This window comes from Meles meles, chromosome 15 (genome assembly GCF_922984935.1).
Source record: "Meles meles chromosome 15, mMelMel3.1 paternal haplotype, whole genome shotgun sequence".
Lineage (NCBI taxonomy): Eukaryota > Metazoa > Chordata > Mammalia > Carnivora > Mustelidae > Meles > Meles meles.
In genome coordinates, this window is record NC_060080.1 from 686,394 (window position 1) to 712,537 (window position 26,144).

Consider the following 26,144-nt stretch of genomic DNA (forward strand, 5'->3'; position numbering starts at 1 on the left):
GTGGGGCCATTCCCAGACGATGAGTCAGTGCCTTGCAGAACCTGGCTGTGCCTGAGGCTGGGCCCTCCCTCGGCAACCTTCACGCCCCTCCTGGGAGTCCCTCCCCGTGTGCGCTAGGTGCGCCCTCCTAGGGCAGGTGCCACCCAGCCCCCAACCGCTCCACCCGCTGCAGCCACCCTCAGACCCATCCCCGGTCCGCGCGAGTCTGGTGGCTTCTTCCTGGAGGCCCAGAGCCTGCAGCAAGGCATCAGCCGCATGGGGTCCTCCTGGCGGCTCCAGGACAGAATCTGCCCCAGGCATCTCTTCGCCCGCCTGGTGCTCCCGGCCCTGTAGACGTCCCACCCGCTCTGCCCCGGGCGGGTCTCAGGGCTCCCTGTGTCCCGTGCCTCAGGCAGCCCTTCCCTCTTCCCTCCGGCCGTCCTCCCCGTCTCTTCCCAGCAGCGCTCCCACAGCTGCCTTCTCCCAGGCAAGGTCGCGTTCTGAGCTCCCAGCAAGGCCGAGGTTCGGGGGTCAGAGGCAATGGGGCAGAGATGGAGTCGAGTTCTGTGGTCATGCTGGAGGGCCCCGTCTCCCTCGTAAGCGGTCGTGAGCCACAGCGGGGAACGTGCCTGGCACAAGGGCTGGTCACAGCGGCTCCCAAATGAAGGCACGTGGCGGGGCTGAGGGGCTCGAAGGCGAGGCCTCCACCGGGAAGGCGCGGGGACCGGAGCGCGATGCTCTGGAGTGTGGCGCCATCTGTCCATCGCCCCGCCCCTCCCCAGCCCTGCTCCCAGACACCCATACCGTGCCAATGGTCAAGAGAAGAGAAATCTTTTTTTCTTTTTTTAAAGATTTTATTTATTTGACAGAGAGATCACAAGCAGGCAGAGAGTCAGGCCGGGGGGCGGCGGGGGAAGGCTCCCTGCTGAGCAGAGAGCCCGACACGGGGCTCCATCCCAGGACCTGGGATCATGACCTGAGCCGAAGGCAGAGGCTGAACCCACTGAGCCCCCCAGGCGCCCGAAAAGAGAAACTTAACAAGCCTTTTTCTTCAGAGGGTCGAGTTCCCGTGCTCCCCGCCCCCAGGAATGTGCGTCAGTTCCGTGCAGCTCAGGTGTCTGTGTGAGTCGAGCCACACACCTGGATTCGGTGGTTTTCTCAGATCACAGCGGCTCTCCCTGTGCCCGCAGGACGGGGTCTGGCAGCAGGGGACAAGTCCAGGAAAGTCCCAACGGAGGAACGCTGCTGCCGACCATGACCCAGGCCCTGGGCACACACAGCAGGCGCCCGCCCAGCCTATCAACGCACGTGCGGGAGCCTTCCCGGGTCCCCATGTCCCTCCTTGCAGGAGGACGCACACACAGCTGCGGGTTGAGCCCCGGGAGGTGAGGTGAGCCAACCTCTCTGAGGCAGGCTAAGGGACCCTGAAAGAACCACGGGGCGTGAGGATCCACGCGGTGAGCATCTCCACCCCCTTCCCAGACCTCGGAAGGCAGGGGTTCGGTAACCGACCTGCCCAGGCCTGCAACCCGCCCTGCCGCAGAAGCAGGCCGTCTGGGTCCCTGTGACTCTCCGTTCGGGGCTTGAGGCCTAGAGAAGGCTGGTGAGCACTGAGCCCGCGCGGCGAGTGATCAAAGCCCCTGGGCGGCCCCCCTCCTCCCGAGAAACCCACCGTCTGGGGCAAACACAGGCTTCTCCGTGAGCACCCGGACAGAAGGGGACCTAAGCCATGCGACATGTGCATGGCACGCAGGGTCCCGAATAATTCAGCACAGTGGTCCGTCGCTTCTCTCGGGAGCGGGCCTGCACCACCTGCCCTGCCCGACCTTCTCCCCTCCGTCCTGCCGCCCACTGCCCGCCTTGGGAAGCCTCACCACCCCCAGGCCTTCTCTGGCACCTGCAGCCCAACTTGCCGGCCTGGTGAAAACAGGCCACGCTGGCTTGCCGGGCAAGTTCCTAACTCTAGATAAGAAGCCCTTTGTCTGCAGCTCACAGAGCCTTACCCAGATGTCCTGACCAGGTCGTGGGGCTGCCCCTAGAGAGGACGCTTGACATCCCCCCGGGAGGAGGGCATCCCCTTTCACCGGCCGAGGGGGCAGCACAGGGAAACTGAGGCCGTGAGAAGCGTGGAAATTCCAAGCCTCTGCAAGAGTGAGTGCATAAACCCCTCTGCGAGCCGCCTGGTGGCGGGGGGGGGGGGGGGGGCTTGCTTCCCTCGCGGGAAGTCCCCTCCTCCCATTTCACTCCCAACCAGAAAAACATAGAGCTACGCTGAGCGTGTGCTGGGCTAACCCAGGTGAAATCATTATTAGTTCTTGCCAAAGATGCCCGTAATCCTTTCTAATAAGTTAAGCACTTTCGGAACAATAGCGTGGGCTGGCTGGCTGGCCCTGGCGGCCGCAGCCGGCTGACTAATGCTTCCTAATCTCTGAGTCTGCACACAGTCCCTGTAAACAAGCCTCCCGTTACCCAGCTGCCCGGGAAGGGGAAGGTCAGCCCAGGCATGGAACGGGAGTTCAGGGAGCTTGGCGTGGGCGTGCACTCCACCCTGCGAAGGAGCCAGGGGGCTCATCTCATGAGAAAACTCCAGGGCCCTCCCTTGAGAGCTCAAGCCTGACTTCCAAGCTCTCTGTGCACGTCGCAGGTGGCCACATGCGGCCGCGCCCCCGCCCGGAGCTGCAGCAGCTGTGGACGGAGCCAGCCGGCATGGAGGCGGGAGGCTGTCCCGGAGGGCTGACAGCCCCGAGGCTCCCAGGCCCAGCCCCGCAGGTCCCGCAGGTGCCCACGTCAGTAGGGGTGCAGCCATGAGGCCCCCTCCGCGGCTGTCCACAGCCTTCTCCCGCGGGACCCCCTCCTGCTGGCTGCACAGGCCTGGTGCCGGGCAACCTGCTTCCAAGCCCACCTCCGACGCACAGCCCCTCACTGTCCCGCTGCGGACAAACGGAGCAGTCAGAGGGATGTGATCCCCGTCCCTGGGACGGAACCACGGGCACAGAGGATGCAGGCTGTGCGTGTCATGGGGTCAGCACCGCACGTGGAGGGACCCAGGGCCCCCGCTCCTCTCCCCCAGCCTGGCCTCTCTCGGGAGTCAAGCTCGCTTCCCCACTAAGGGGAGGCGACACCCACTGGCTTTGGGAAGGGGAGTTCAGGCCTCCTGTGTGCAAAATGAGTTCACATTCTGAGCTCCAGCCGTGAGTGTCCCGCTGGCAGGAAGGGCCGTGAGTGCTCTGGGGGACGCGGCCTTCTAGGGTCAGAGTCGTTGTCATGACAAAGAAATGCCGGGATTTCATACCCAAACCACAAGGCAGCAGAGCCAGGCTAGAACAGTGAGGATGGTCACCGGCCCTTCCTGAAGCCCCCACGTCGGGCCTCCCCTCCCCGGCGGGACCCCCGGCCAGCCTGGCACTGGGCGCCTCACCCCGGGCAAGGCGAGGCCGCGGGCGTGGCAGTCTCTGCACCTGGACTGGACACTCTGCTGCGTCCTGCTTCCTTCTCGATGGTTTTGTCTTGGAGCTACGTGGACTGGACCCGTCACCGTCCGGAACACTGTGTGGGAATCCAGGAAACAAAGCACGAGATCTTGATCAAGATGTGGCTTTCCTCTGTGGCCTCCAAATCTCTTGGCCGAGATGCGGTCCGCCCTCTGGCCCGGAAGTTCAAGCCTTTCTGTCGCTCTCTCGTCCTTCGGGTTTGAGAAACCTGACCTCAGAGTGCCGGTTCATGTCACTTCAGCTTCTCCTGCAGGCTCTCGTGTGTCCCCGCCACGGCTCACTTACCAGGGTTTCTGCGGCCACGGCATTAAGGGAGTCCCGTCGGTGGCCGGGATCCCTGAGTACTTTCCTGACGGACGTTCTGTCTGCCGAAATCCTGTCAGCTCTCGAAGCCGTGGCCAAGGGCCCCTGTGCAAGGCAGGAGGTCCGGAGTGCTCAGGACGGCGTATTTCTGTGACCGTGAGGGCGGGCCACGGCAGCCACAGAACACCGCGTATCCCCCCCAGACCGTGGCTGCGAGTCTGAGGTCAGCACTCGGCCGGTCCCCGTCTGCAGAGGGCCACCTGGCTCCTCCTCCCAGGGACACAGCACTAACACCGTCACGGGGGCGCCATCCCGTGACCTATGACCCCTGGAGCCCTCGTCTCCTGACACCATCCCACTGGTCAGGTTTTCATCAGAAGAATTTTGATTCCGTAGTAAGCTCTGGCGGACACCCACACGCGGCCACGTCCCAGCCCTTGGCGCCTCTCACCGCGCAGATCCTTCTGTCCACGCGTCCTATTCTCAGGGACACGTTTCCGAGCCACCCTAATACAACAATGAACCTGGAGGACGTCGTGTGGAAGGTACGACGGGAAGGCTGGGGAACCTTGGGTCTCCCACGGCCGCGGATGGAAGCAGATAACGCCCCGGGAGACGTGCAGGGTGTCTGTGGCCTCCCCCGAGATGGTCGCTAGAAGCTTCGCTCCAGGACGCCCTGAAGGTGTGGCATTCTAGCCAAGGATCGAACTCCCACAGCCGGTCCCTCCCCCGAGACACGGGGTCCTCCGTGCAGAGCGGAAAAGTGCACGCTGGCCTTCCTTTGACCCTGGCTGGCCGTTCCGTGGTCTTCCCTCCTGTTCCCTAACCTGCAGTCACCCCCGAACAGTGGGTGCGTTTACCAGACATGGACGTTTCCGGAAGAGCTAGCTTGCACGTCAGGACCCCGTCGAGGGCCGAGCGGAGGTCTGCGCTATCATGATTTGGAAATGATAAACGTGGCTTTACACGCGGCCCAGGGGCGCCTCAGCGGGCAGGCATCCGCCTCCCTTCTGGCACGGGTCTCGGTTCCAGGTTTTTCCACAGCTGCTCGTGCTGAAGAGCGCTGGGGACGGGGTGCTGCTGCCTGGGGTCCCAGGTCCGTCGGCCCTTACTTCTGGCCTAGGAGCCCACGGTGGGAGCAGGTGTGAGGTCCGCCTGCGGGGCCGGGGCTGCCGGAGAGCCTGTCGCCTTCCCGGGAGCCGGAGCTGACGTGAGCAGGACGTTTCGCCGCGGCAGCTCCAAGAACGAGACCGCGGCCTGGCGTGGGAGCCACCGGGGCGCCAGGCACATGCAGGGACCCCCTACGGCTCCCCCTCTCCGCTCTAAGACCCGTCCTGCTTCCTAGTCACCACCGCCCTCCCCGCCCTTGTCTTTCAAGTTATTCTTTCTTTATCATGCGGGACAGCCCACCCCCACACACCCCTACACACCCCAACCCCCCCACACCTCACACCCCCCACACACCCCCCTCCACCCCCGCACCTGCTTGGCGTTCAGAACATGCTATGGCAAAACATGGCCCTTGGGCATCGTGAGTATTTAAACCTGGAGAAATCTGGGGACAGTGGTTCCACGAGGGCCTCTGACCTCCCCCTGCAGCAGGTCGCAGCCCCTCAGGGACAGGAGCCCAGGCGGAGCTGTGGAAAGGGTATCCTAGTCTCCCGGGGAGAGGCCCCAGGGGCCGTCTTGGCCAGAGGCCATGCGGGGTGTCCCCCCAGCCCGCATTTCCCGGGGGCCCTGCGCTGGGCAGCAAGGGCAGAGCGAGGGCATTCGGGCCTCCCCACTTCCTGGGTCTTCACTTCCTTAGCGAGGCTCCAGGGTCTCATAAAACTTCCATCAAATCAGCATGTGCTTTCCCCGTTTTCATCCGTGTGTCAGCCGCGCGGCTGAGACCCAGGAGGGCCACGGCTGTGTCTCGTCCCTCATGGGCCTCTCCCCGGGGCTGTCGCCTGTCTTGCTCCCAAGGCGGTGTTGAGGCACCGTGAGGGATGCAGGAACCCAGGGAGATGGGAGGATGGACGGGGTCAGAGAGTGGAGAGGACCCTGATGTGCCGCGACAGGGTCCCGGAGTGCTCCCCAACTCCAGCCGGCGCCCGCCGGGGACTTTCGGGGCTGCCGTGGGAGCCACGTCCGGGGCCACAGCCCTGGCGGAGGGACAGGTGTTATGGGGAGCAGGGACACATCTGTGCTGTCGTTTTGCAGGGTGAATTCTACCCGCATTTATGACGGGCTTCATGTTAACGTTGATGCTGCTGTTCCACTTTGTTCGGAGTCTTGACAACAACCGTAACTTTTTCGGGGTATTGTGGTGATTGAAATATACAGACAAAATATTAAAGTTTGATTTTTTTTTTCCTTAACATGGATTTTAAATATTTCTGCTGAGACCCTGGCCGTCCCGCACGTGCCTCGCTGTGCTGTAGGGACCCGCCTGGGGGTGAGGCGTGGGGGGAGGGGCCCAGACGGCTCTGGAAGCTTCCTGGAGCAGGGACTGTCCAGAAGGCGCGTGTGGACGGAACCGAGGGAAGCCCGGGGTCTGCCGGGCTGCTGGCTGGGGGCTGCTGACACTCTGGAGGGGCGGGTGGAGGGGAGGGAGTGGCTGGGCAATGGGGAGCCTCTGTTTCCTGAAGGGAAAGTGTCCGGGAAGTGACAGGAGTCTGGGCTCTGGATGGACCTCCTGGGGGCGTTCCCAGGGGCCTGGCCTGCAGTGCCTTCCCCCAACATGCTCGCCTGCCCTTCCCCTCTGCCTCCTCCAGCTCTTAAAGCCCATGGGACTGTGTGCACAACGCAGGCACCTTGGAGATCTCCAGAACATTCTAGAATCCTCAGTAGACTCAGGCTTTTTATTTATTTAACAATGTTTTGGTATTTCTATGCCGTGTTCAGCAGGACAGCTGTAGACAAGGAACAGGAGAGCAAAGGGTGGCTTCCCGGCCCCTCCCCTCCCCTCACTGGCTGAGGTCGGCCTCCTGTCCCCAGCCCAGGGGTGCTGCTCCCCAGGGCTAGCGTGGCCGACCCCCGGTGCAGGAGCTGGGTTGAGGCGAGCTGACCCCCCTGGCTGAGCTCTTTATATCCACTCTCCACTTTGGGCACTACCCACTTATAGCATCACAAACCCCTGATTCACCAGCCTTTTAACCAATTTCTTACCACTCTGGGGTACCCTAAAAAGTGCATTTATCATCAGTTGTTTAATCGTTCCTCTAAAATAGGACTTTTGGGGCACCTGGGTGGCTCAGATGGTTGAGCGTCTGGCTTCAGCTCAGGTCATGGTCCCAGGGTCTTGGGGTCGAGTCCTGTTGGGGCTCCCTGCTCCCTGCCTGCCACCCCCCCATTACGCGTGTGCTCTCTCTCTCTCTCAAATAATAAAATCTTTTAAAAAATTAAAATAGGGCTTTGGGTTATTTTTATTTATGTGCATTTACAATTGTTAGCATTTGGTAGTTTAAGGTAGACTTTTGGAATTATTGGGTCAAAATCTGAATTTTATAAGGTCTTTGACATGATGGCTCAACTCCTTTCCGAAATCTTTAAAACAACGCCAGCCGAGCTGCCCCTGATGAGAATGATTTCTCAGTCCCGGGCTGACAGACAAGTCGCCGACAGCGTCTCGCGGACCCACCACCTTCCACTTCAACTCCATTTGGCCCTAAAGGCGGGGCCTGGGCCGGAGCGGGCCCGGGTCTGCGCACGGGCGCCCCCCCCCAGTCCCCGTGGCGAGGCTGGCCCAGCTGTCACCCGCAGGATCTCGGACGGCACCAGCCGCTGGGTGCCAGGTGGCCTTCCGTCTCGGGGAGGTCGAGGACCCGCGGGGATACACGGGGCTTAGCCAGGATTACTGGGCCCCTTCCTCAAATGTTGTGTTTTGGGGGTTGTGTCTATTACTAGGGTGTTTCTGGAATTTTGCAGGGTGACGCCCACCAGCACAGATGAAGGGAAGGTGGGTAATTCGCGGCACATCGTGTTTCAGTGGTGACTCAAGTTTTGAGGGTGGTCCTTGCCCACAGCTTGGAGGAAACAACGGATATGAGGCACCCAGGGCCAGTCATGGGCAAGGGGCCAGGTGGGCCCCCAGAAGCGAACTGCAGGAGGGGACATCGCTCAGGGCACCTGAGCGCCCAGGACATGGCCATCAGACTCCGTCAGCCTAGGTAGGGTCTGCAAACCAACGTGCGTTCCTGCCCCGGCAGACCAAGGAGGGCCCAGGGGTTGCCCAGGAGTAAGGGACAAGGGGCGTGAGCGCCGAGAACAGCTCGTGCTCCTCTGGGATGCCAGACGAGGGGAGCCTGTAAAGGATGTCATGGGTTCAGCTGGAGCATGTGGACACACGGCAGTTTAGGAGGACGTCCTGTCGCGCACGGGAGCTGTCCCGTGGTCATGTCGGAGGATGTCCCTGTTCTGGGGAGACACCTGCCACCAGATGTGACATGTCCTCCCACGAGCAAAGGACGCAGAGCGACTCTCTGCACAAGCGAGGGGCAGGGGGCCTCCCAGAGTCCTGCGGGGGTCGGAGACGTCTCCGGCCCCCTGCCTTCAGGGAGGGCGCGCCCCTGCCCAGATCCGGGGCGAGAGGCCGCTCGGGGGCCCCACACAGCGCTTTGCGACTCAAGTGAAGACGCAGAGCCCAGGTAGAGATTCTCGTGCTACAAATGTGGCAACACCTTTTTTATTTAGAGTAAGATGTGTTAACATCCAGCATGACAAAATTTGTACAAAGTTCACAATTTAAAAATGAAGCGTCACTGCGACTCGTGATTCCACACATTTATAGCAAAATCAAAGTGTCCACAACCCATGCCGTGTCGTACAAAAATAAATGAAACTTCAGTTCCACAGAGAGCACAATAAATATTTATACAAAATTCTGTCTTAATAAATGATTACTTAAATTAACTTAGAAATGGTCATGAACAATAAGTTATAATAAATAGACTCTGAGACTTACAATAATCCCATGTGAAAGGTCAGCATTCTAATATGTGACACTTTGTGACCCTATAAGTCGTCGTCACGGGTAACTTCTGATTGGATACTATGTCGTCGTCACGGGTAACTTCTGATTGGATACTATGTCGTCGTCACGGGTAACTTCTGATTGGATACTATGTCGTCGTCACGGGTAACTTCTGATTGGATACTATGTCGTCACGGGTAACTTCTGATTGGATACTATGTCGTCGTCACGGGAAACCTCTGATTGGATACTATGTCGTCGTCACGGGTAACTTCTGATTGGATACTATGTTGTCATGGGTAATTTCTGATTGGATACTATGTCGTCACGGGTAACTTCTGATTGGATACTATGTATCAACGTTAGATGAGCAGCAGGCTTGTGCTTAGAACCCCTTTCCATTGTACATCGGTGACACCGCGAAGAATCCGGAACGGATACTACCTACCACTCTACTAAAAGCATTACTATATCGGCAAAAAGCTGAGACACGACGCGGCGGGGGAAATGCATACGTGCCCGAGGGACCGGCGGGCCCCTGCGGGAGGCCCCCCTCGGGGTCCCGGGCATCAGGGGACAAGAAGCACCGGCTTCAGCTCTCGAAAAGGCAATTCGGAGCGCGGCAGCTACAACTCGTCGCGGCGCAGGAAGAGGCGCTCTCCAGGGACGCCGCTGCCGAGCCCCGGGGGTGACCTCGTCCGTCCCAGCTCGTGATTCAAGTCCTCGTGGAAAACGGTAAGCGTTTGTACAGTGAGCCGTATAAAGTGCCGCTGGGACGTACATTTACTTATACACATATGTACACCGAGGTCGAGGATTGCATCAGAGAGTTTGCTGTGAGATCCCTGTAATCTCCCGTAGCAACATCGTCGGGTCAGCCGTGCGGGCTCCCCTCCTCCTTCGGGGCCAGCCTCGCGAGGCCGCTGACCCCAGGAATTGCACACCTCCGTACGGATATAGAGGACAAGGTAAGTGCAAATAGTCGACTGGCACGTTGTGGGGACAATGACCCTGTAAGTCCTGTTCTGCTAAAAATATTTTTTTTTTCTTTTTACAAAACCCATCTTTTTTTTTTTTTCATAACAAAATTTTAAAGTACTTCTGTACTTCCTGCATAACATCAAGACACGGAGGGAAGAGATGCGTCACATGTAACTCAAGTCAACACCAGAAAACACAACACGCCGTCCTAGGGACTACTCGGGAGGGGCGGGGGACGTGGCCGTCCGAAGCGGCCTGACGCGTACACATAGTGCAGTCACGGGAAAAAAGCAACGGAGCCTCCAAGTGTGAGCGAGTCTAAGATGACCGAGTAAGCAAGAAAGTGCTCAAGTGTAGAGAATTACTCTGAACTCTGATTGCATTCATTCTTAGAGTCGGTCGTGACAAGGCAAACAGCAAGGCTATGAGCACACCACGCCGTCTGCCAGTCTGGGGGGGGGGGGGGGCAGGAAGGTCATCTGCGGCTCAGCTGGGGACGGGACGGCTGGGCTCTGGGGACGGGCCTGGCCGGCCTCGGCCCCGCGGAAAGCGCGTGCAGTAGCTCACGGAGTAGCGCACCACGGGCCTCGCCCGGATGGGGAGATATTTACAGCCACGACGACGACAGTGATCGGTTTTAAAAGGGGGAATGGGGGGGGCATAAATACTCTTAAATGAGCTTTGAACGCACAGGTTCCGTGAGACACACGCTATGGCCGTGACGGACGGTTCGAGGGGCACCACGCTCTCGGGGAGACGGGGGCGGCTGCTCCAACGTCTAGGGACCCCGCGACAGGACGTCTCTGCGCGGCGCACCTCTCACCGGCCCCTGTCTGCACGGACGTGCCCGGAGTCACACCGCGTAATGCTCAGCAGTGAACTTAAAAGTGCTGTTTAAGCTGCTTGGAATCTTACACTAAATTACTTATCAGCTCTTACAGATAGCCATATGCCACTTCCTCGGAATGCAAAAACCTCACTTAGCGCCCCCACCACACACCATCCTCCTAAAACAAACGAACAAAAAAAATCACATCATATTTCCAAGCATTGTTCAAAAATAAAGCATTTTTTTTGCAACCAATTCTTGCTATGAAACAATATGCACACAAAATGTATCTCTTAATTCCGTAAAATCCTCCAACATGAGGCAAAATGAGGGTGTTTAAACAGTGGCTGCAAGGCCGCCACGTGGTCATTCAAAGCTGTGGGGTTTGTTTTTTTTTGTCCATTTCAGTTCAAAATACTAAAACATTTACTCACTAAAGTGTCAGAAAGAATTCACTCCATTTATTTTGACCAGCTCACCGCTTCAGAAATAGGCAGCCCCCAGGTGTGCAGAGATTAGCAGCTAGAAACGTCACAGGCATCGTCACGCTGTGTCAGCTCATATGAAAACGTACAAAATGGGAATGTATCCAAAAACTATTCTGCAGGGAACTATCTTTAAAGCAAGACGGAAAAGCATCATGAAGTCTCGTAAGCATACACCGTTTCGAACAGAAATGACACTGTGACACTTGCGGGTGTGTCCAGCGGTGCGGAGCCCGGGGCCCCCGTGCAAGCAAGACCCCGCCCCGGCGGCAGACGCTCACACCTGGATTCCTCGGACAGCGTGCTTTATGTTTTCCAGAAGGGCTTTATTTTCTGGGCTCTGATAACGGTCTTGATTTGTATACATGTCCGTCAAAGTAGTCACGTACGCATCAAAATTTTGTTCATTGATTGGATCCTACGAGATATTAAATAGTGGTTCATACACAACTTTCATTTTCTTAATAGGATATTCACATCAGCACAAAAGGCCATCACAGCATGACGCTGCTGTCTTTACGCTACGGACACGGCCCTACGAGGGCCGAGAGAATTCACCCCACGGGGTGCAGGGGCCCTGCCCCACCGACGCCTCCAGCGCTCAGCGGTGCAGTTTGGGGGCAGTGACCGCAGCCACCCACAGTGTGGAGAGCCACGGACACAGAGACGGACATCTACCTCACGCCGTGCAGTGCGGGGGTCCACCAGGCACCCGGCGTCGCGCCCCTAGTCACTTACCATGTGTGGCAGCTGGATATTAGCTAGACTATGAATTAAGGACTGGCTCAGATTGGCCAGCTCGTGGAGAAGAGACTCGTTCTGCTGCTCGATCACTTTGTTCTCCTCCTCGATGGTCTTCAGGCTGCTCTCCATCGTGGTGATCTGGAACGCACAGATTTGGGGGACATGTAACACGAGGCGGGGCACGGTGTCCCCGTGCCAAGAAAAAACCTTTCTGCTTGAACAAAAAGGCTTCCGTGGCCAGAGCCGTTTGAAGGGTTTGGCATTTACGCTTTGATTCATTCCACTGGAAAGGTCGGTAACTGGTCGATGGGGTTCGTCTTTCTGGGGAGCAGCTCCTGGCTGCGTCCACTATTACTCAACGTTCGACAGTTGCCTGGCCTGTCAGAGGCTGACGTCCCTGTCATCCACTCTGACCCCTGGCCAAGGCCAATTCCCTCCAGCCCGGATCTAATTCTGCCGCCACTAAGTCCCAAACTGTAGTTCACTTGGGAGGCGGGTCCCCATCTAGGTCACAGGTGTCTGGAGCCCCGTGTTCACGTCCATGGCCGGCCAGTCCCTGCAGGTCCTGGGTGACGCCCTCCTTATCTGCAGGCAGAGGACCGGCCCCCCTCCTGCCTCCAGGTGGGCCTCCTGGCTTCCGGTGTCAGCCAGAGGGGATCTAGCTGTCCCGCCCCCCTGCAGCCCGGTGACCAGCGCTGACTGACAGCCCGGTGCACAGGCGGCTGGAGGAGAGCTGCCCCGACCTGCCTGGGCCTCAGGGAGCAAACACACAGCCAGGACACGGCTGGCTGGGCGTGGGGACCGAGGACACCATTAGGGCCCGGGAAATAGGGAAGTAAACCCAGTCCCTCCCTGGAAGTTGCCTTTCTCCTGAGTTACCTGAACCCTGTTGGCCCCCAACCCCGATTCTCATGGATGGGATCCCCTGCCTGGTGCTTTCTCAGGGGCCAAGATGTGGGGCTCGGTGGGGTGCTGCAGGCTTCACTTGGGCGAGGTGAGACAGACAGACTCTGGGTTGTTCTCGAAAATGGAAATGACAAGACTTTTCTCAAGAGCATCTCCTGGAGAGACGTACACAGTGTTTGCCGTAAGAAGACACAGGTCATTCCACATTTCTGTTCCAGTCGGGGTCCCGACTAAAGTGACATACCCCGAAACCTCCTGGATTGGCCCCCTGGTCCTGTCTCCCTGCCCCAGGCCCTGTCTCCCTGTCCCAGGCCCTGTCTCCCTGTCCCTGGCCCTGTCTCCCTGTCCCCAACACCTGTCTCCCTGCCCCCGGCCGTGTCTCCCTGCCCCCAACACCTGTCTCCCTGCCCCCGGCCGTGTCTCCCTGCCCCCAACACCTGTCTCCCTGCCCCTGGCCCTGAATCCCTGCCCCGACCCCTGTCTCCCTGCCCCAGGACCTGTCTCCCTGCCCCGGCCCCTGTCTCTCTGCCCCAGAACCTGTCTCCCTGCCCCAGGACCTGTCTCCCTGCCCCTGACCCCTGTCTCCCTGCCCGAACCCTGTCTTCCTGCCCCTGGCCCTGTCTCCCTGACCCGGCCCTGTCTCCCTGCCCCGGCCCTGTCTCCCTGCCCCAGGCCCTGTCTCCCTGTCCCTGTCTCCCTGCCCCCAACACCTGTCTCCCTGCCCCTGGCCGTGTCTCCCTGCCCCTGGCCGTGTCTCCCTGCCCCGGCCCCTGTCTCCCTGCCCCAGGACCTGTCTCCCTGACCTGGCCTTGTCTCCCTGACCCTGGCCCCTGTCTCCCTGACCCTGGCCCTGTCTCCCTGTCCCTGGCCCTGTCTCCCTGCCCCAGGACCTGTCTCCCCGACCCTGGCCCCTGTCTCCCTGACCCTGGCCCCTGTCTCCCTGACCCTGGCCCTGTCTCCCTGCCCCAGGCCCTGTCTCCCTGCTCCAGGCCCTGTCTCCCTGCTCCAGGCCCTGTCTCCCTGTCACCAGCTGCGAGAGGTTCATCCCGCTCCTGCTCGGGGAGGGGCTGTGGAAGCGGAGCGGGAGACACTGTCCTCTCTAGTCTGTCCCAGAGCCGTCACGGGTTTGGCTGCTGCGACAATGCCCAGTTAGAAAGGCCCGAGCTGGCTCTGGTAGAAGGCGTCTGTGAAGGAAGGTCGGCACTGTGGGCTCTGACCCAGGCCTGGAGTGAGGCCGCGGAGGCTGCAGAAAGCCCTGCTTCAAGACCTCAACATTCCAGCACTTTCTGAGACAAGTGGGAGGCCGGAGGTTAGAAGGCAGAGGTGCTCCAGGGTTGACCGGTAAGTGGGCTATGGAGGCCACAGCCTCGTGGTCCCTGGGCGCCTCGTGCCGGCCGGGGGCTGCGGGAACGGGCAGGAGCACTCCCCGGCGGAGCCGACACCGCGTCCCGGGGGCTCACCCCTGCCCGTCCGTCCTGACCTGTCATGCCCTTCTGGCCCTGGGAACCACACAGCTCAGCATCCTCCCGTCCCTTGAAGACAATGGCCTGTCAGAGAAGGGCAGCCCCCAGAGGGGCCTCAGCCAGGACAGCGAGAACACACAGCAACGCTTAAAATTCACTTTTGACATCGAGGTGAGTCGGCATCTGCAGAAGCACGTGTTCACGTCGACGTCAAAAAGCCACGAAAGGCCCGTGGCGACCTACACGGGGACAAAGCGACTGGGGGGTGGTGACCGGAGCAAGCGTGCCCGGGGGGGCCCTGGGGAGCTCGGGTCTGGCCTGTCCCTGCACGGGCTCCGCGGCAGCCCCGCGCCCAGGGAGGGAGAGGCCGGCCAAGCGGACTCGTTTCCCGGGGGCACGAGTGCGCTTTGTCCGAAGCAGGCGCCGGGCAGGCTGCGGCCCAGCTCCTGCACAGAAGAGGCTCTGAGCCTCAGGGTGCTGCGGTCCGAGGGCTGCCGCCCTCGTGAGCAGGACCAGCGTCAGGGCCGGTGTCTCCCAGGATCTGGTGAAAGGAGTCGCTGCTGACGGGGGCTCCCAGGGGTGTGTGGCCTGGACTCCTCTCGGGGCCGGCACCTCCTGAGGGCCCCGGTCGTGGGCTGACCGCAGCCGTGCACATGGATAGATGCTCCGGAAACTCCCCACCTGTTCCGGGTGAGCCTTTGGGCAGGGGACCGTGCCGACCCCGTGACCGCGCGGGACGGGGCTGCTGTGGGCGCGGAGGGGGTGAGAGAGCGACTCCCGGACAGCCGGGCCGGGTGCAGAGCGCCCACCGTCTGAGCCTCCTTCCCACTCACGGGCACCGCGGGCTCCCTTTCCGGTGTTCTGGTGGGGACACGGCCCGAGACGTGCCTCTCTGAGCTGGGGCGCCCGCAGACAGAACCAGCCCGTGGCAGAGCTGGGACCACGACCTGGTGTCTGAGGCTGGGCCAGACCCGGACCCCTGCCAGCCACACTGTCGGAGGCCAGGAAGGGTCTGCAGGGAGGGGCGCGCGGAGCCCCGCTTTCTTCCAGGATAGATGGGCCCCGCCTTACCTATGGTCTGTGACGGCGGTGCCGTGAGGGCCTAATCTCAGGGCCCATGTGGCGCCAGGACCCTGGGCCACCCCGGGAAATGTGCCAGGGAGCCTGGGGCACTGCGTGGGACTCAGGGATGGGGACCGAGCGGCAGCAGCGTGGCCATCCGCCTCAGCTTAGCCAAAGATGTCACCATGTGTATGACACAAGGGAGAGGACACTTATCTGGCTGGCCACGGTGAGCGCACAGTAGGACTATGCACCACGGCCCCACACTCAGGCACCCAGTAGGTGCTCCGTAAAGGCTGCCCCGCCCCACCGGCCCCCGGCCCTGGGCACCTGGGCCAGGCCCCTGCAGGAGCTGCAATCTTCCACCCTGCCCTGGGCCCGGCCTGCCCTCGTCTGGAGAACGTCCGCTCTCTCTCTATGGCAGTGACCACAGGGCATTAGCGCCTGCCGTGTCCCGGGAGGAAGGCAGCTCGTGTGCAGGGACAGGCGACCTGTGTTTGCAGCTCACCGACGGCGTTCGCGAACGCGTGCACGGTGGGAACCCGGCGGCGGTGGCCACGGAGCACCCGGCATAAGGCAGCCAAGCCCCTGGCCTCAGCCAGCGAGCGGGATGCGGGATGTGAGGTGCAGGGGGCAGGGGGACAGGGAGCCAAAGGAGGGGGAGCGCGAGCCCTGAGGCCGACGGCCGGCAGGCCCCGGGCCAGCACATGTCGGGGGCTCCAAACACTGTTACCTGAGTCCTCAGTTTGATCATGTCGGCCTCCATCTGGGAGTTGGACTCGTTCAGCTCCTTGATCTCTTCGTCCAACTGCTTGATCTCTTCGTCGTTCTCTATGCCTGCACGGGGGACAGGACTGCGTTACGGCTCCCGGATGGGAGCACGGAGTTACGTTTCCTTGCTCTTTCTGTATTTGGGAGTGAATTTGCTGGAAAAAAATATATCCTTGGACTTAAAAAAAAAAAACAAAACAGTGACAGTTTGTGTGTCCGTCCATCCCTCCCGCTGCCCTCCTCGTGATCTTGGCCCCTGAACCATGGAGGAGACCAGTCGAGCGCCTGCAGCCCCACCACTGTGCACCAGGGTGAGGCCTCCTGGGACGGCCCACCAAAGTACCGACCCTGAGCAGCTCCGTGCTGCAGGTGGGGACCTGCTCCAGCCCAGCCCCTGCCTCCTGGTTCTGTCCCCTGTCTGTCTGTCTCCCTGCTGCCACCGGGGGGGATGTGTCAGGCCCCCGACACCATGCGTGCTCAGGGCTGCCAACTGCCAGCACTGCAGAGAAGACCGTGGCGGTGGCGGTGGGTTTTAGGCGTCTTCCGAAGGGGTGTCCCCACAGAGGACTTCTCACTGATGCAAACTCCTCCTCCGTGTGAATGTGGAAACGTGCTTCCACGGACACCTCTGGGCTGGTGGCAGGCTCTGTGTGCCCCGGGGGCCTCGTCGGGCGGCCAGGTGCTTGCTGGCAGAGGGACATGCCGGGCGGGAAAGATCCAGACCCAGCGTCATTTTGGCCAGCGGGTCTCACGCGGCAGAAGGTACTCAGGGGAAGAAGAGCGGGACGCCCGCAGATGCCGTCACCCTTGACAAGCCGGGACACAGGTCACAGGCCACAGCGGGGACGCTCATGTGAAACCATGCAACAGGCACGGAGCCTAGGCTTTGGGGTTCCCGGGCAGATGCCCTTTGACTCTGCAGACAGAGGGGGCGTGGCCACTGGAGGGAAGGCCCAAGACCCAGACCCTGCAGGGGCCAGGTGAGTGGGTCCTTCCTGCTGAATGTCCCCCAGAGACCCCCTGGGGACATACGGGCCCTGAGCCTGCCGAGTCCCCCTCATCCTCCCACCCGGAGGGACTGGCTGTGGAACCCCTGACCCCAAGCCCGGGTCTCCCGGCTCCATCACGGAGGCCCTGGGCGCGTGTCCCTGGCACACGAGTCGCCATCAGCTGCCTCCTCAGAAGCGGTTCTCGGCTCCCAGGAAGTCCTCCAGCGATGGGGTGAGCCCTTCCTCAGGGACGCACTGTTTCACTGTCCCCTTCCCGCCTGTGACGGACGGCGGTGGCAGTTCCCGCAGTTCCGAATCGGGCTGAGCGAGTTCCTGCGCGTGGCACGTGGCGGGCAGGACATCGGTGCCGGGGGAGGCCGACGACATCACTGCCACAGCCGAGGCCTGAGGGTCCTGACTCTTGAGCCTTCACCCCCAGTGCGGATCGCCACGTGGTCCTCGAAGCTGCAAACAGCCCAGGCGCGACCGCCGTCTCCCGCATGGCCTCCCACGAGGCCTCCTGCGTGGCCTCTGGTGTGGCCCATGCCCGGGCTGTGCTGTGCCCCATTTCCTAGCGGGTTCTTCACGTCATCGCTCTTCGGGTTTTCGGTCTGAACGACCCTAGACCGTCTGTCTCTGCTGCGTGCGGGAGAGTCTCCGCCAACACCGGACCCACATCTGTGCGCCCTGCCGTCTCCGCCTCTGGAAGCCCCGGCGCACGACCGTTTGTCCTGCGCCCCGAGGTCTGGCCGCCCGTCCAGAGCCAGGCTCCCCTGACAGACGCCGCTCGCCCTTCGCTCCGAAGCTCCCCTTCCAGCCCTTGTGGGGGGGGCTGTTTCTCCGCAGGGTCAGGGGTGGGGGATGCTAACCGCTGGCGCGCACGGAGGCACCGCCCACGGGAAAGCGAGCGGCAAACCGACCCGTTTCCTACAGACCTTAGAGAAGTGCGCGGACTTGCATTCACTGACTGTGGCTACGCGTGTCAAGAGCGGACGCGCTGCGGCTTGCGGAGGCGGAGGGGGATCCTGCGTGGGAGGCTGGGGTGGGTCCTTCAGGGACCGCCCGCTGTGGACCCTCTGCGTCGTCCCGTCTTGGTCGCTCCCCGACGCAAACGGTGATGATGGCTCCGCGCGCCTGCCGGTCCCGGCACCAGGAGAGCGTGTAGGCGTCGGCAGTGGACGCGTGGAATCCCAGACCGCACAACTCGTTTCGGGACGGGCGGTTTGGAGATCACCAGGTCAACCCAAAGCGGGAGACCGGTGGGGGAAGTCGTGGGTCTGAGAACTGCGATGGAGTCATCTCAGCCCGGGCTGCTGGATGTGCTCCAGCCACGGCGATGGGGGGGACGCAAAGCAACCAGAACAGCTGGAACGTCCACACCTTTGTGCTGGGCCAGGACTTGGGCAGAAGCAAGCTTCGAGCGGGCCTGCTGGAGCGCCGGGGGAGCACGTGGTCTCCCGGAGGGTGGCTGGCTTCTCGGAGGGCCATTCTACCATCCGGATCTTTACAAAAGAGGGCCCAACAGTGACTACTTTCTCCTTAACTTTATGCGAAACCAATTCGGAAGCAGGGTCAGAGGTCGCAGGACCTGGGACCACTGGCTCCCGAGGGCGGGGCACATCTCTGAACGGCCCGGGGGGAGGGTCTGAGACGCTGGGGGCTTGTGGCCCGGCATCTGAAACGTGGTGGACGCGGGATATAAATCCGTGCCTTCCCACGTGACAGTTCCGTGAGGAGAATTTTCTTCGTCCTTCTAACCCTCCGGTCCCTCCACTGCAAAGTGTGTCTTGGACACAGCGGCAGTAAGAGGTCACTCACTCTCCATGAGAAGACCCCTGACTCAGCGGGACTGGCCAGCTGGCGGCTGGAGAAGCCCGCCGCACATCCGGGTCGGCTGAGAAGCCAGAGACCCTCGAGCTCCGTGGGCTGCGCTCAGCGGCCTGAAAAGCGGCTTAGGCTGCTTCTGTCCTGCTGACTCCGCGCTGGGAGCTGACAAGTCATTAAAAAGAAAAGAAAGAAGAAAAACACAGCGTGCAGTCTAGCGCTGTGGGCCTCATTTTTTGCTGAATTAAAGAATTAAAAACAGTTCCTTTTTATGTCGTATCCTTTAAACTTCTTATTCTAAATTTAAACAGTTTCACGGGTGCTGCACAGCCTTGAATGTGTGCCCGTCCAAAGCTGGGCCTGGACAATCGGGCGCAGGATTCCCGAGAGGCGTCCGCTGCGTAAGCCAAGTGCCATCACCGAGCCAGTCTGCAGGTCAGATCGGCTGCCCGACAGAGGTCATTTTAAGTCCGATAAAATGACAGCAAGGACCCCGTGACGCCCTCTGGTCTCTGACTTCCCTTCTGGGAGTGCTGGGCGGGTGGACGAGTGAGCGTCAGAGGTTTTGTCTCTGGGAAATGGGAGCAGACACGGCTCCCCCAGACTCACTCTCGCTCTGAGCGCCTGCACTCCTGGGCTGTGCCCACAGAGCCCGGCCGTGTGGGCCGCTCCTGTAGGGTGCCAGGAGGCACTTTTGCCCAACTCTGCAGCCTCCCTCCCGCGAAGGTGGGGCGAGCAGCACACCATGCGAGGCAGGGAGAGAGCTGGCAGGAGACGGACAGACTCTCCGTCCCCTGGGTTCGGGAATCGAGAGGAATCTGAGTGTCTGGAAATGAATTTCCTTAAAGCCATGAATGTGCACCTGCCCCTTGGACACCCTGAGGGCCCCAGGGCTCAGCACAAGGCCCGCTCCTGGAGAGGGGAGCACGCCAGACCTGGGAGCGCAGACGGGTGCGGGGGAGAAAGTGGCTGCGCCCCGGGAACCAGCACCTTGGCCGGCTCCTTGATGCCTGTTCCCAGGGCAACACCCTCCTCTTGGGGCGGCTCCGCGAGAGCTGGACGTTTGTGACTGCCTGCGCGGGTGACAGAAGTCACCCTGGCGTCCGTCTTCTACGACAACAGAGGAAAGCAAAAGGAGGGTTTGTCTCATTTCCTTCTTGGTAAAAGCCAACGAGGCGCCGACGCGGAGCCAGCGGCAGGGACAGCAGGGGCTCCGGAGAGGCGGCTGCTCCAGGAGACGCTCGGTGGGAGAGAGAGACCACAGCGACCTGTGTGGGAGCAGAGGAGACCAGACTCTTCTCGAAGCTTGAAGAGTCAGAAGGAGGAGGAGGAGGAGGAGGAGGAGGAGGGCGGGAAGGACGGACAAGGGACTTCAGAGCCTTAAGGACACTTAGAACTGCTCCTTTCTGAGCAGGTGCCCACTCGAGAGGAGGAGCCGGAAGCCCAGCACAGGGCCTGCTCGGCCGCGTCATCTCCGCCGACCGAGTGGAGGCCTCCTTGAGGTCCTGTCGCTCAGCGCAGGCCAGGATGTGGAGCGAGGGACGCTTCTGGCACCTTCGTTATGGATGTGTAAAAGCAACAGGAAGGTCTTACGCTCAAAATACCAACGAGAGCAAGCGAGAGCTAGGGCAGCACCAAACCCGGTTCTGAGGGAGGACAGAGCTGCGGGGGAAGGTGGGGTGCTCACGCCTCGTTCCCAGGAGAAGCTGCCGCGAGCTGGCCACACGGGGCGCGAGCAATTCCGACGGTCCGCGTCCCACGCCTCAGCCCTGGCACTGAACCAAGTGGGCTCTGGGCTTAGTAAGGACTCTGGTCTCGGCGTGAAGGTCTGCGCAGACGGGAAGCGACAGGCTGCGGCCTGGCTCTGGGCTCTGGGACACGAGTGTCCTCGCCACACACACATGCATCCCGGAGCCTGCCACAGAGAGCCAGCCTCCCGCCCTGAGCCCCGAATCAGGCCTCCTGTGTCGGGGTGCAGACTGGCAGGCGTGTGGTTCCCCACGGGATGTGGCGTCCTGGCGCCTCCCGGGAGGCGGTGCACACCACTGTTCTCATCCACGAGGGCTCGCTGGTTCCGAGAGCCGCCGTGCCTTGCACTGCCAGAGAGGACTCGGGACCCCCCCGCCCCCGGGAAAGACAGCCTCTGACGCGCTGAGACGCGTGTCCCACGACTGCCCGCCCAGGGGACAGCCCCCTCCTCAGACTGTGTGATCTGCCCGTGTCTCCTTCCCGCTCCCGCTCTGCGAGGACGGCCCCGCTCCTGGCTGCCTCCCTCCCAGACGGAGCAGAAGCTGACCAAGCAGACCCACAGGCCCACGGAGTCCGCGTGGACGCAGGGCTGTCTGGGGTGACTCCGAGTGGGCCGAAAAGAGTCTTGGTTTCTCCTTGGCCACGAGCGCCGCCCTGTGATGGCCCAGAGCAGCGAGGGTGGGGCCTGACGTCTCACGGCGGCTCCATGCGGGGCCTCGGGCCTGCGGGCACCCCAGGGGTCCTGGGCCGTCTGGGGGCAGCCCTAATAATCTAATCAGACTCTAATCAGAGCCTCTAATCAGGCTCTGGCCTCGGGCACCAGTGTCCGTCGAGCAGAAGCCGGGAGCCTGGTGTCCACGCCGGTGAGATGCAAATACCGGCCGGTGGCTGTCTTCTGCCCGTGGCCAGCTGCGCAGGAAGGGCTGTTCCGTGCAGGCCACGCCCGGAGGCCCCGAGCTGTTGTCAGGACCTGTCATGACCATCGGGGGCCCCAGACCCCCTGGCCTTCCTGCGAGGGGGGCGGCCTCAGGTAGAGCCTGAGCCCCGGAGGCCTGGGTCCACGGGGGAGGAGCCCTTAGCGCAGAGCGTTGAACCACGAACTCTGACCTTATGGCCAATGGCACACGACTCAGTGTGGACGGGGCTCGCCCAACACACCCGTGTCCCCTGGGTGCCACACAATCCTGGTGCAAGAAGCACTCACCCACACCACGTGTGGGGCCTTTCACACAGAAATCACCACTAAAATCCACAAAAATTTGGGAACAGTCCCATTTTGGAAACCACGGAAAGGACCCTGTTACAGGATGAGTGTGCTCTGGTCCCCTCGGCCAGCAAATCCACACTTCTCCCGGCCTGCCACGCCCCAGTGACCACGACAACAGAAGTACCCTGGCAGCAAGGGACCCCGCGCTCCGCGCCCTGGGGCGCCCACAGGCACGTGGTAGGAGGTGTGCTTGCAAGTGGCCAGGACTGGGAAGCTGAGCACGGAGGGGACAGGAGTGCGTCCTGGACTCAGGCCCTGCAGGAGGACCTGGGGGCCGAGACACAAGGGGGGCTGCCGGAGTTCTGGGGAGCAAATCCCTGGGACTGTTAAGGGTCCCGGTGAGGGATGAGTTTGGGGACGCCCCCCCCCAAGCCGAGGGGACTGGCTTCTTAGTTGTGGCCGGAATGACCGTGCCCGAACTTTCGAAATAGAGACATCGCAGCCGTGGGTGCAGGGCTCCGGCCGCGGCGCCAGGCGGGGGAGGGCGCTCACCGTTGCTGGCCCGCTGGCGGATGGTCAGCATCTGCTCGCCCGACAGCTTCGCCTTCTTCATGGCCGACGTGGCTCGTGGGCATCCCGACAAGCTGGGGACAAGACAAGGCGGCATGAGTCAGGGGTCTCGGGAGGACCCCAGCGCTGCAGGGGGGAGAGCCGGGGCGAGGATGCCACGTGGGCATTTGTCAGACTGGTGCTGGCAGAGGCCGGCGTGGTGCATGCGGTGTGGCCCACTCCCCGCACACGAGGGCGGCTGTGTCTGCCTGTGGCCTCAGGGACAGTTCTGGGGGGACACAGGCCGACTGGGGCCTCCATGGAAATCGCGGCAGCTGGGCTCTGGGGCCGGCCGGAGAGGACACCCCTTCACCATGTGCTCCTGGGTTTGGAGGGAACGACTCTCTGGCCTTAGAAGTCGTCCTGACTGTGGAAAGCGCCAGACTTGCACGAGGCCTGGAGGAAGATCGGGTTTTAAACATACAGATGTAGGAGGCGCGGGTGATGAGCTGGGCCAGACGCAGCCCTGCAGTCTCAGCGCACACCCAGCTTCTCCCCCTCCTGCCCCGGTACATTGCTGGGGGGCGGGCAGGTGCCAAGACAGACCCCCACCAGCATGATCTCACTTGAATCTTTAAAACCCATTTCCCACCGGCATCAAAGCTGCAGCCTCTTTGCAGACGTCCCCGCCGCCGCACGTTGCTGATGTTGGTCCCTCGGGGGTTCGCTCCGCCCTGGGTGCGGGTCCGAGCACCCGACGACGGTGCTCCCAGGACGGCCCCCCTTCCCTCTCGTGCTGTGTATGTGTGGGGGACGATTCTGCACCCTGGGCACCTCCCGCGGCCCCGAGCCTGGGCTGCATCACACCTGCCCCGGGGGCTCCCCTCACCAGCCACCACCTGAGAGCACCCCAGGGGACCCCCGGCCCTCGTGACGCGGAAATGACACACGGCACACGGCTGTGTGTCCAGTGTGACATGCACGTTTACATGGCACGTTTTGTCCGTAACTAGGTGCCAGGCGGCCCCCGGCCACAGCTCTGCGGAGCCGTCGGGGCTGGTCTACAGCTGTGTCCACCCGACGCCCAGCACAGTGTGGAGCACACGGCTCTCAGCAGCACGAGTACTGCCTACGTCAATGCACGGAGCCTTCCTAAACAGGTTCGCACGGGTTTCCTCTCACGGGTCACAGCAACGCCCACGTTATCTCTGAGAAGCCGTCGGGGAGAGGCCTGTGTCTGGGAGCTGCTCCGGAGAGGCTGAGTCACGTCCACCCCGGGCGCTCTTCCTGGGACGTGCGGCAGGGTCCGCGCCTGGGTCCGCGTCTGCTGGTGCTGGCTCTGGACTAACGGGTGTCCGTCCCCCAGGACTGCCAGGTCCCTCTCTTCTGCCCGCCTCCCCGTCTTCTCAGGACTCTGTGCCCATGTTGGCCGGTGCCGTTGGTCGGTGTCTGTGTCTGCCCCCAGCCCCGCTGGCCTGTCTCCGGCCCCCGACTCTCAAGACAGCACCAGAGGCCCCGCCCAGTTGGCAGCCCGGTGGTCTTCCCTGTGACCATCGGGGCTGCTCCCCAGGGGCCATGTCCTTCCGGCCCTGTCCGGCTGCTCCCTGCGCTCGGCCTCTCCCCGCCTGGTTCTCTGCCCTGAGAAGAGGGTGGTCAGACGTCAGTGATGCCGCGGTGCGTGGACACAGATCCGTGAAGGGGAGGGATCAGTGGAGTGAAGCCAGCGGAAGGGACGCACTCAGGTCCTCCCACGGGCACCCAGAATGCCAGCCCCAGACCTGAGCACGACAGCAGCCACTGACCACCACAGGACCACGGGCTTCCGGAGCTGAACTGCAGAACCCGGTATGGTCTTCCCTCGCTTCTCTGGGTTTTCAGATAACAAAAGGGCGGGCCGGGATGCAGAGGATGGCGTCCTTCCCAGAGACATTCCCGGGAGCTGGGACACGGAATCGGGGCAGAGACAGGCCCCCTGCCTGTTCAAGCACGCCCGCTGGGGCTCCGGGACAGCATAGTCCACATGGGTCCGGCGGGAAAGGGCCCCCTGGCACTGACCTGGGTGCCGGGCAGGTCCGTGGGCTCCCCTTGGGGCTTGTGCCGACTTGGCATCGTGGCGTGCTGGCTCCTGGGGGCCCAGATGGCTGCAGGACTCACACCCTCCCCTTCGAGGACTGGTGTTTTGCTTGGGACCCAGCAGCCGCTCCAGAAACTCCTCTAAGTAAAACTGCATCGCTCTGAGTGGGGATTTGGAAAGATGCAGCTAACTGGTGGCCCCAAGACGTCTAGCTCCAGCCCCGTCACCCAGGCCAGGGTCGGGCTGCAGGCAAGTGCTTCAGAAGGACAGAGGGAGGGAGACCTTCGGTCAGGACCCAGCCCACAGGACCTCCTTCAGGAGAATCTTCCAGCTGGAAAGAGCGAGATAAGAAAATGTTTCCGGGAGGCGTGGTTATAAAGGTGTGGGGGGCAGGCATTCGTCCACGGAGGGCCCCCGGGCTTGCGAGCAAGCTGACCGCTGCAGTCCGGAGGCTGCTGGCCACCCGGGAACCTGGGGGAGACATTTCGAGGTGCAGGCCTCAGACAGACTGGGTACGGTGGTCTTGCGGGTCATGTCTCACTTGCAAGAGAGCAGATCTGGTCGGTGCCACTGGGCCCTTAGCGCAGACACCTGCTGGCCCTGAGTTACAATCCTGCCCGCTTCTGCAAGCCTGCTTATGGGACAAGCGTGGCGTGCGTGGTCAGACGCCAATGCCACAGGCGCCAAGCCCCTGCTTCCTGGCACTCGGGGGTTTCGATTCCCCAGTCCAGAACCAGCGGGAGGGACAGCAGGCAGGAGGGACACCCAGTGGGAGGGACACATGGCAGAAGGGATACCAGGCAGGAGGGATACACAGCAGGAGGGTCATCAGGCAGGAGGGACTACCCGGCGGGCGGGTCAACCCGCGGGATGGCCTGGGGACAGTGTCCTGCGCCCCGGGCTGCTTCTCCTGCTCTCTCCGTGCGTGCGGACCACCATCCTTCCTCTCTTCTCCCACCGCTGGACACGCCTGTTAGCCCGCTAGGCTAGCAAGCCCCAGTAATCCTTCTCTAGGTTTTAAAAACTGTTTTTTCTCATTTTATAGAGAGATTTCCTCAACTTTACCCTCTAACCTTCCAACTGAACTTTTTATCTCATTTGTCTTTGTTTTATAGAGAACTTGTTCCTTTGATTTCTCTTGGGCTACGAGGAGTCCGTCATATTACTCCGCTTGCGCTCCTTTTCCATCTGCCGACAAATTAAAGAATTCTCTTTCCTGAAATGTCTGTTTTCTCCGTCCTTTTCTTTGTTAAAATGCTTTGCTTTCTGCCAGTGTAACTTAGTGCTTCCTTTAAGTGGCGGTGTCCCGGGCTGCCGTTCCCACCTCCCAAGTGTCAACCGCTGAGGCCTGTCCCAGGGCCTGCAGGTTTCTGGGGGGGGGGGCTCCCCTCCTGTCTGGAGGTCAGAGGGGACACACATGGGCTGAGGCTGTGCCCACAGCAGCTTGGGAGCCAGAGGTGGAGGGCCTCGACCTGCACAGGGCATTCCTGCCTCCCACACACCGGGGTCCCCGGCGCAGAGCAGCCCTCCTGCCGGGCACAGGGGCACGAGGCTTCCGAAGCCTCACTCTTCTCACAGAGTTTTCCACGTCCTGTTGTTCCGAAGGCTGCGCTGAATGCCGCTGCAGGGTCCTGGGCCCGTGCGCGGCGTGCTCACGCCTGGCTTCCACTCCCGCCCCCCGCCCCGGCATCCCTCTGGGCACCTGCCTTCGTCTGTCCCCTCAGAGCCGGACCTGAGACCTGCGTCCCCCAGCACCTCAGCTCCCGGGACTCCATGCAGGGGAC

The 26,144-nt window shown here is 61.7% G+C and overlaps 1 protein-coding gene across 12 annotated transcripts in view; it reads right to left on the reverse strand.

Annotated features, from left to right (window-relative positions):
* Positions 1-8,402: 8,402 nt before the first annotated feature.
* Positions 8,403-26,144, reverse strand: part of MYT1L (myelin transcription factor 1 like) — a 394,040-nt gene continuing 376,298 nt past the window's right edge. For 9 of the 12 annotated variants that reach the window (XM_045979466.1, XM_045979472.1, XM_045979469.1 and 6 more), the window contains 4 exons: positions 22,290-22,381; positions 15,925-16,034; positions 11,761-11,904; positions 8,403-11,440 (listed from right to left, as the gene is read on the reverse strand). In XM_045979466.1, coding sequence (XP_045835422.1) covers positions 11,300-11,440; positions 11,761-11,904; positions 15,925-16,034; positions 22,290-22,381 — 487 coding nt within the window. In that variant the 3' untranslated portion in view covers positions 8,403-11,299. The remainder of the gene's footprint in view (positions 11,441-11,760; positions 11,905-15,924; positions 16,035-22,289; positions 22,382-26,144) is intronic. The other 3 variants (XM_045979474.1, XM_045979471.1, XM_045979468.1) reach the window with 1 other exon arrangement.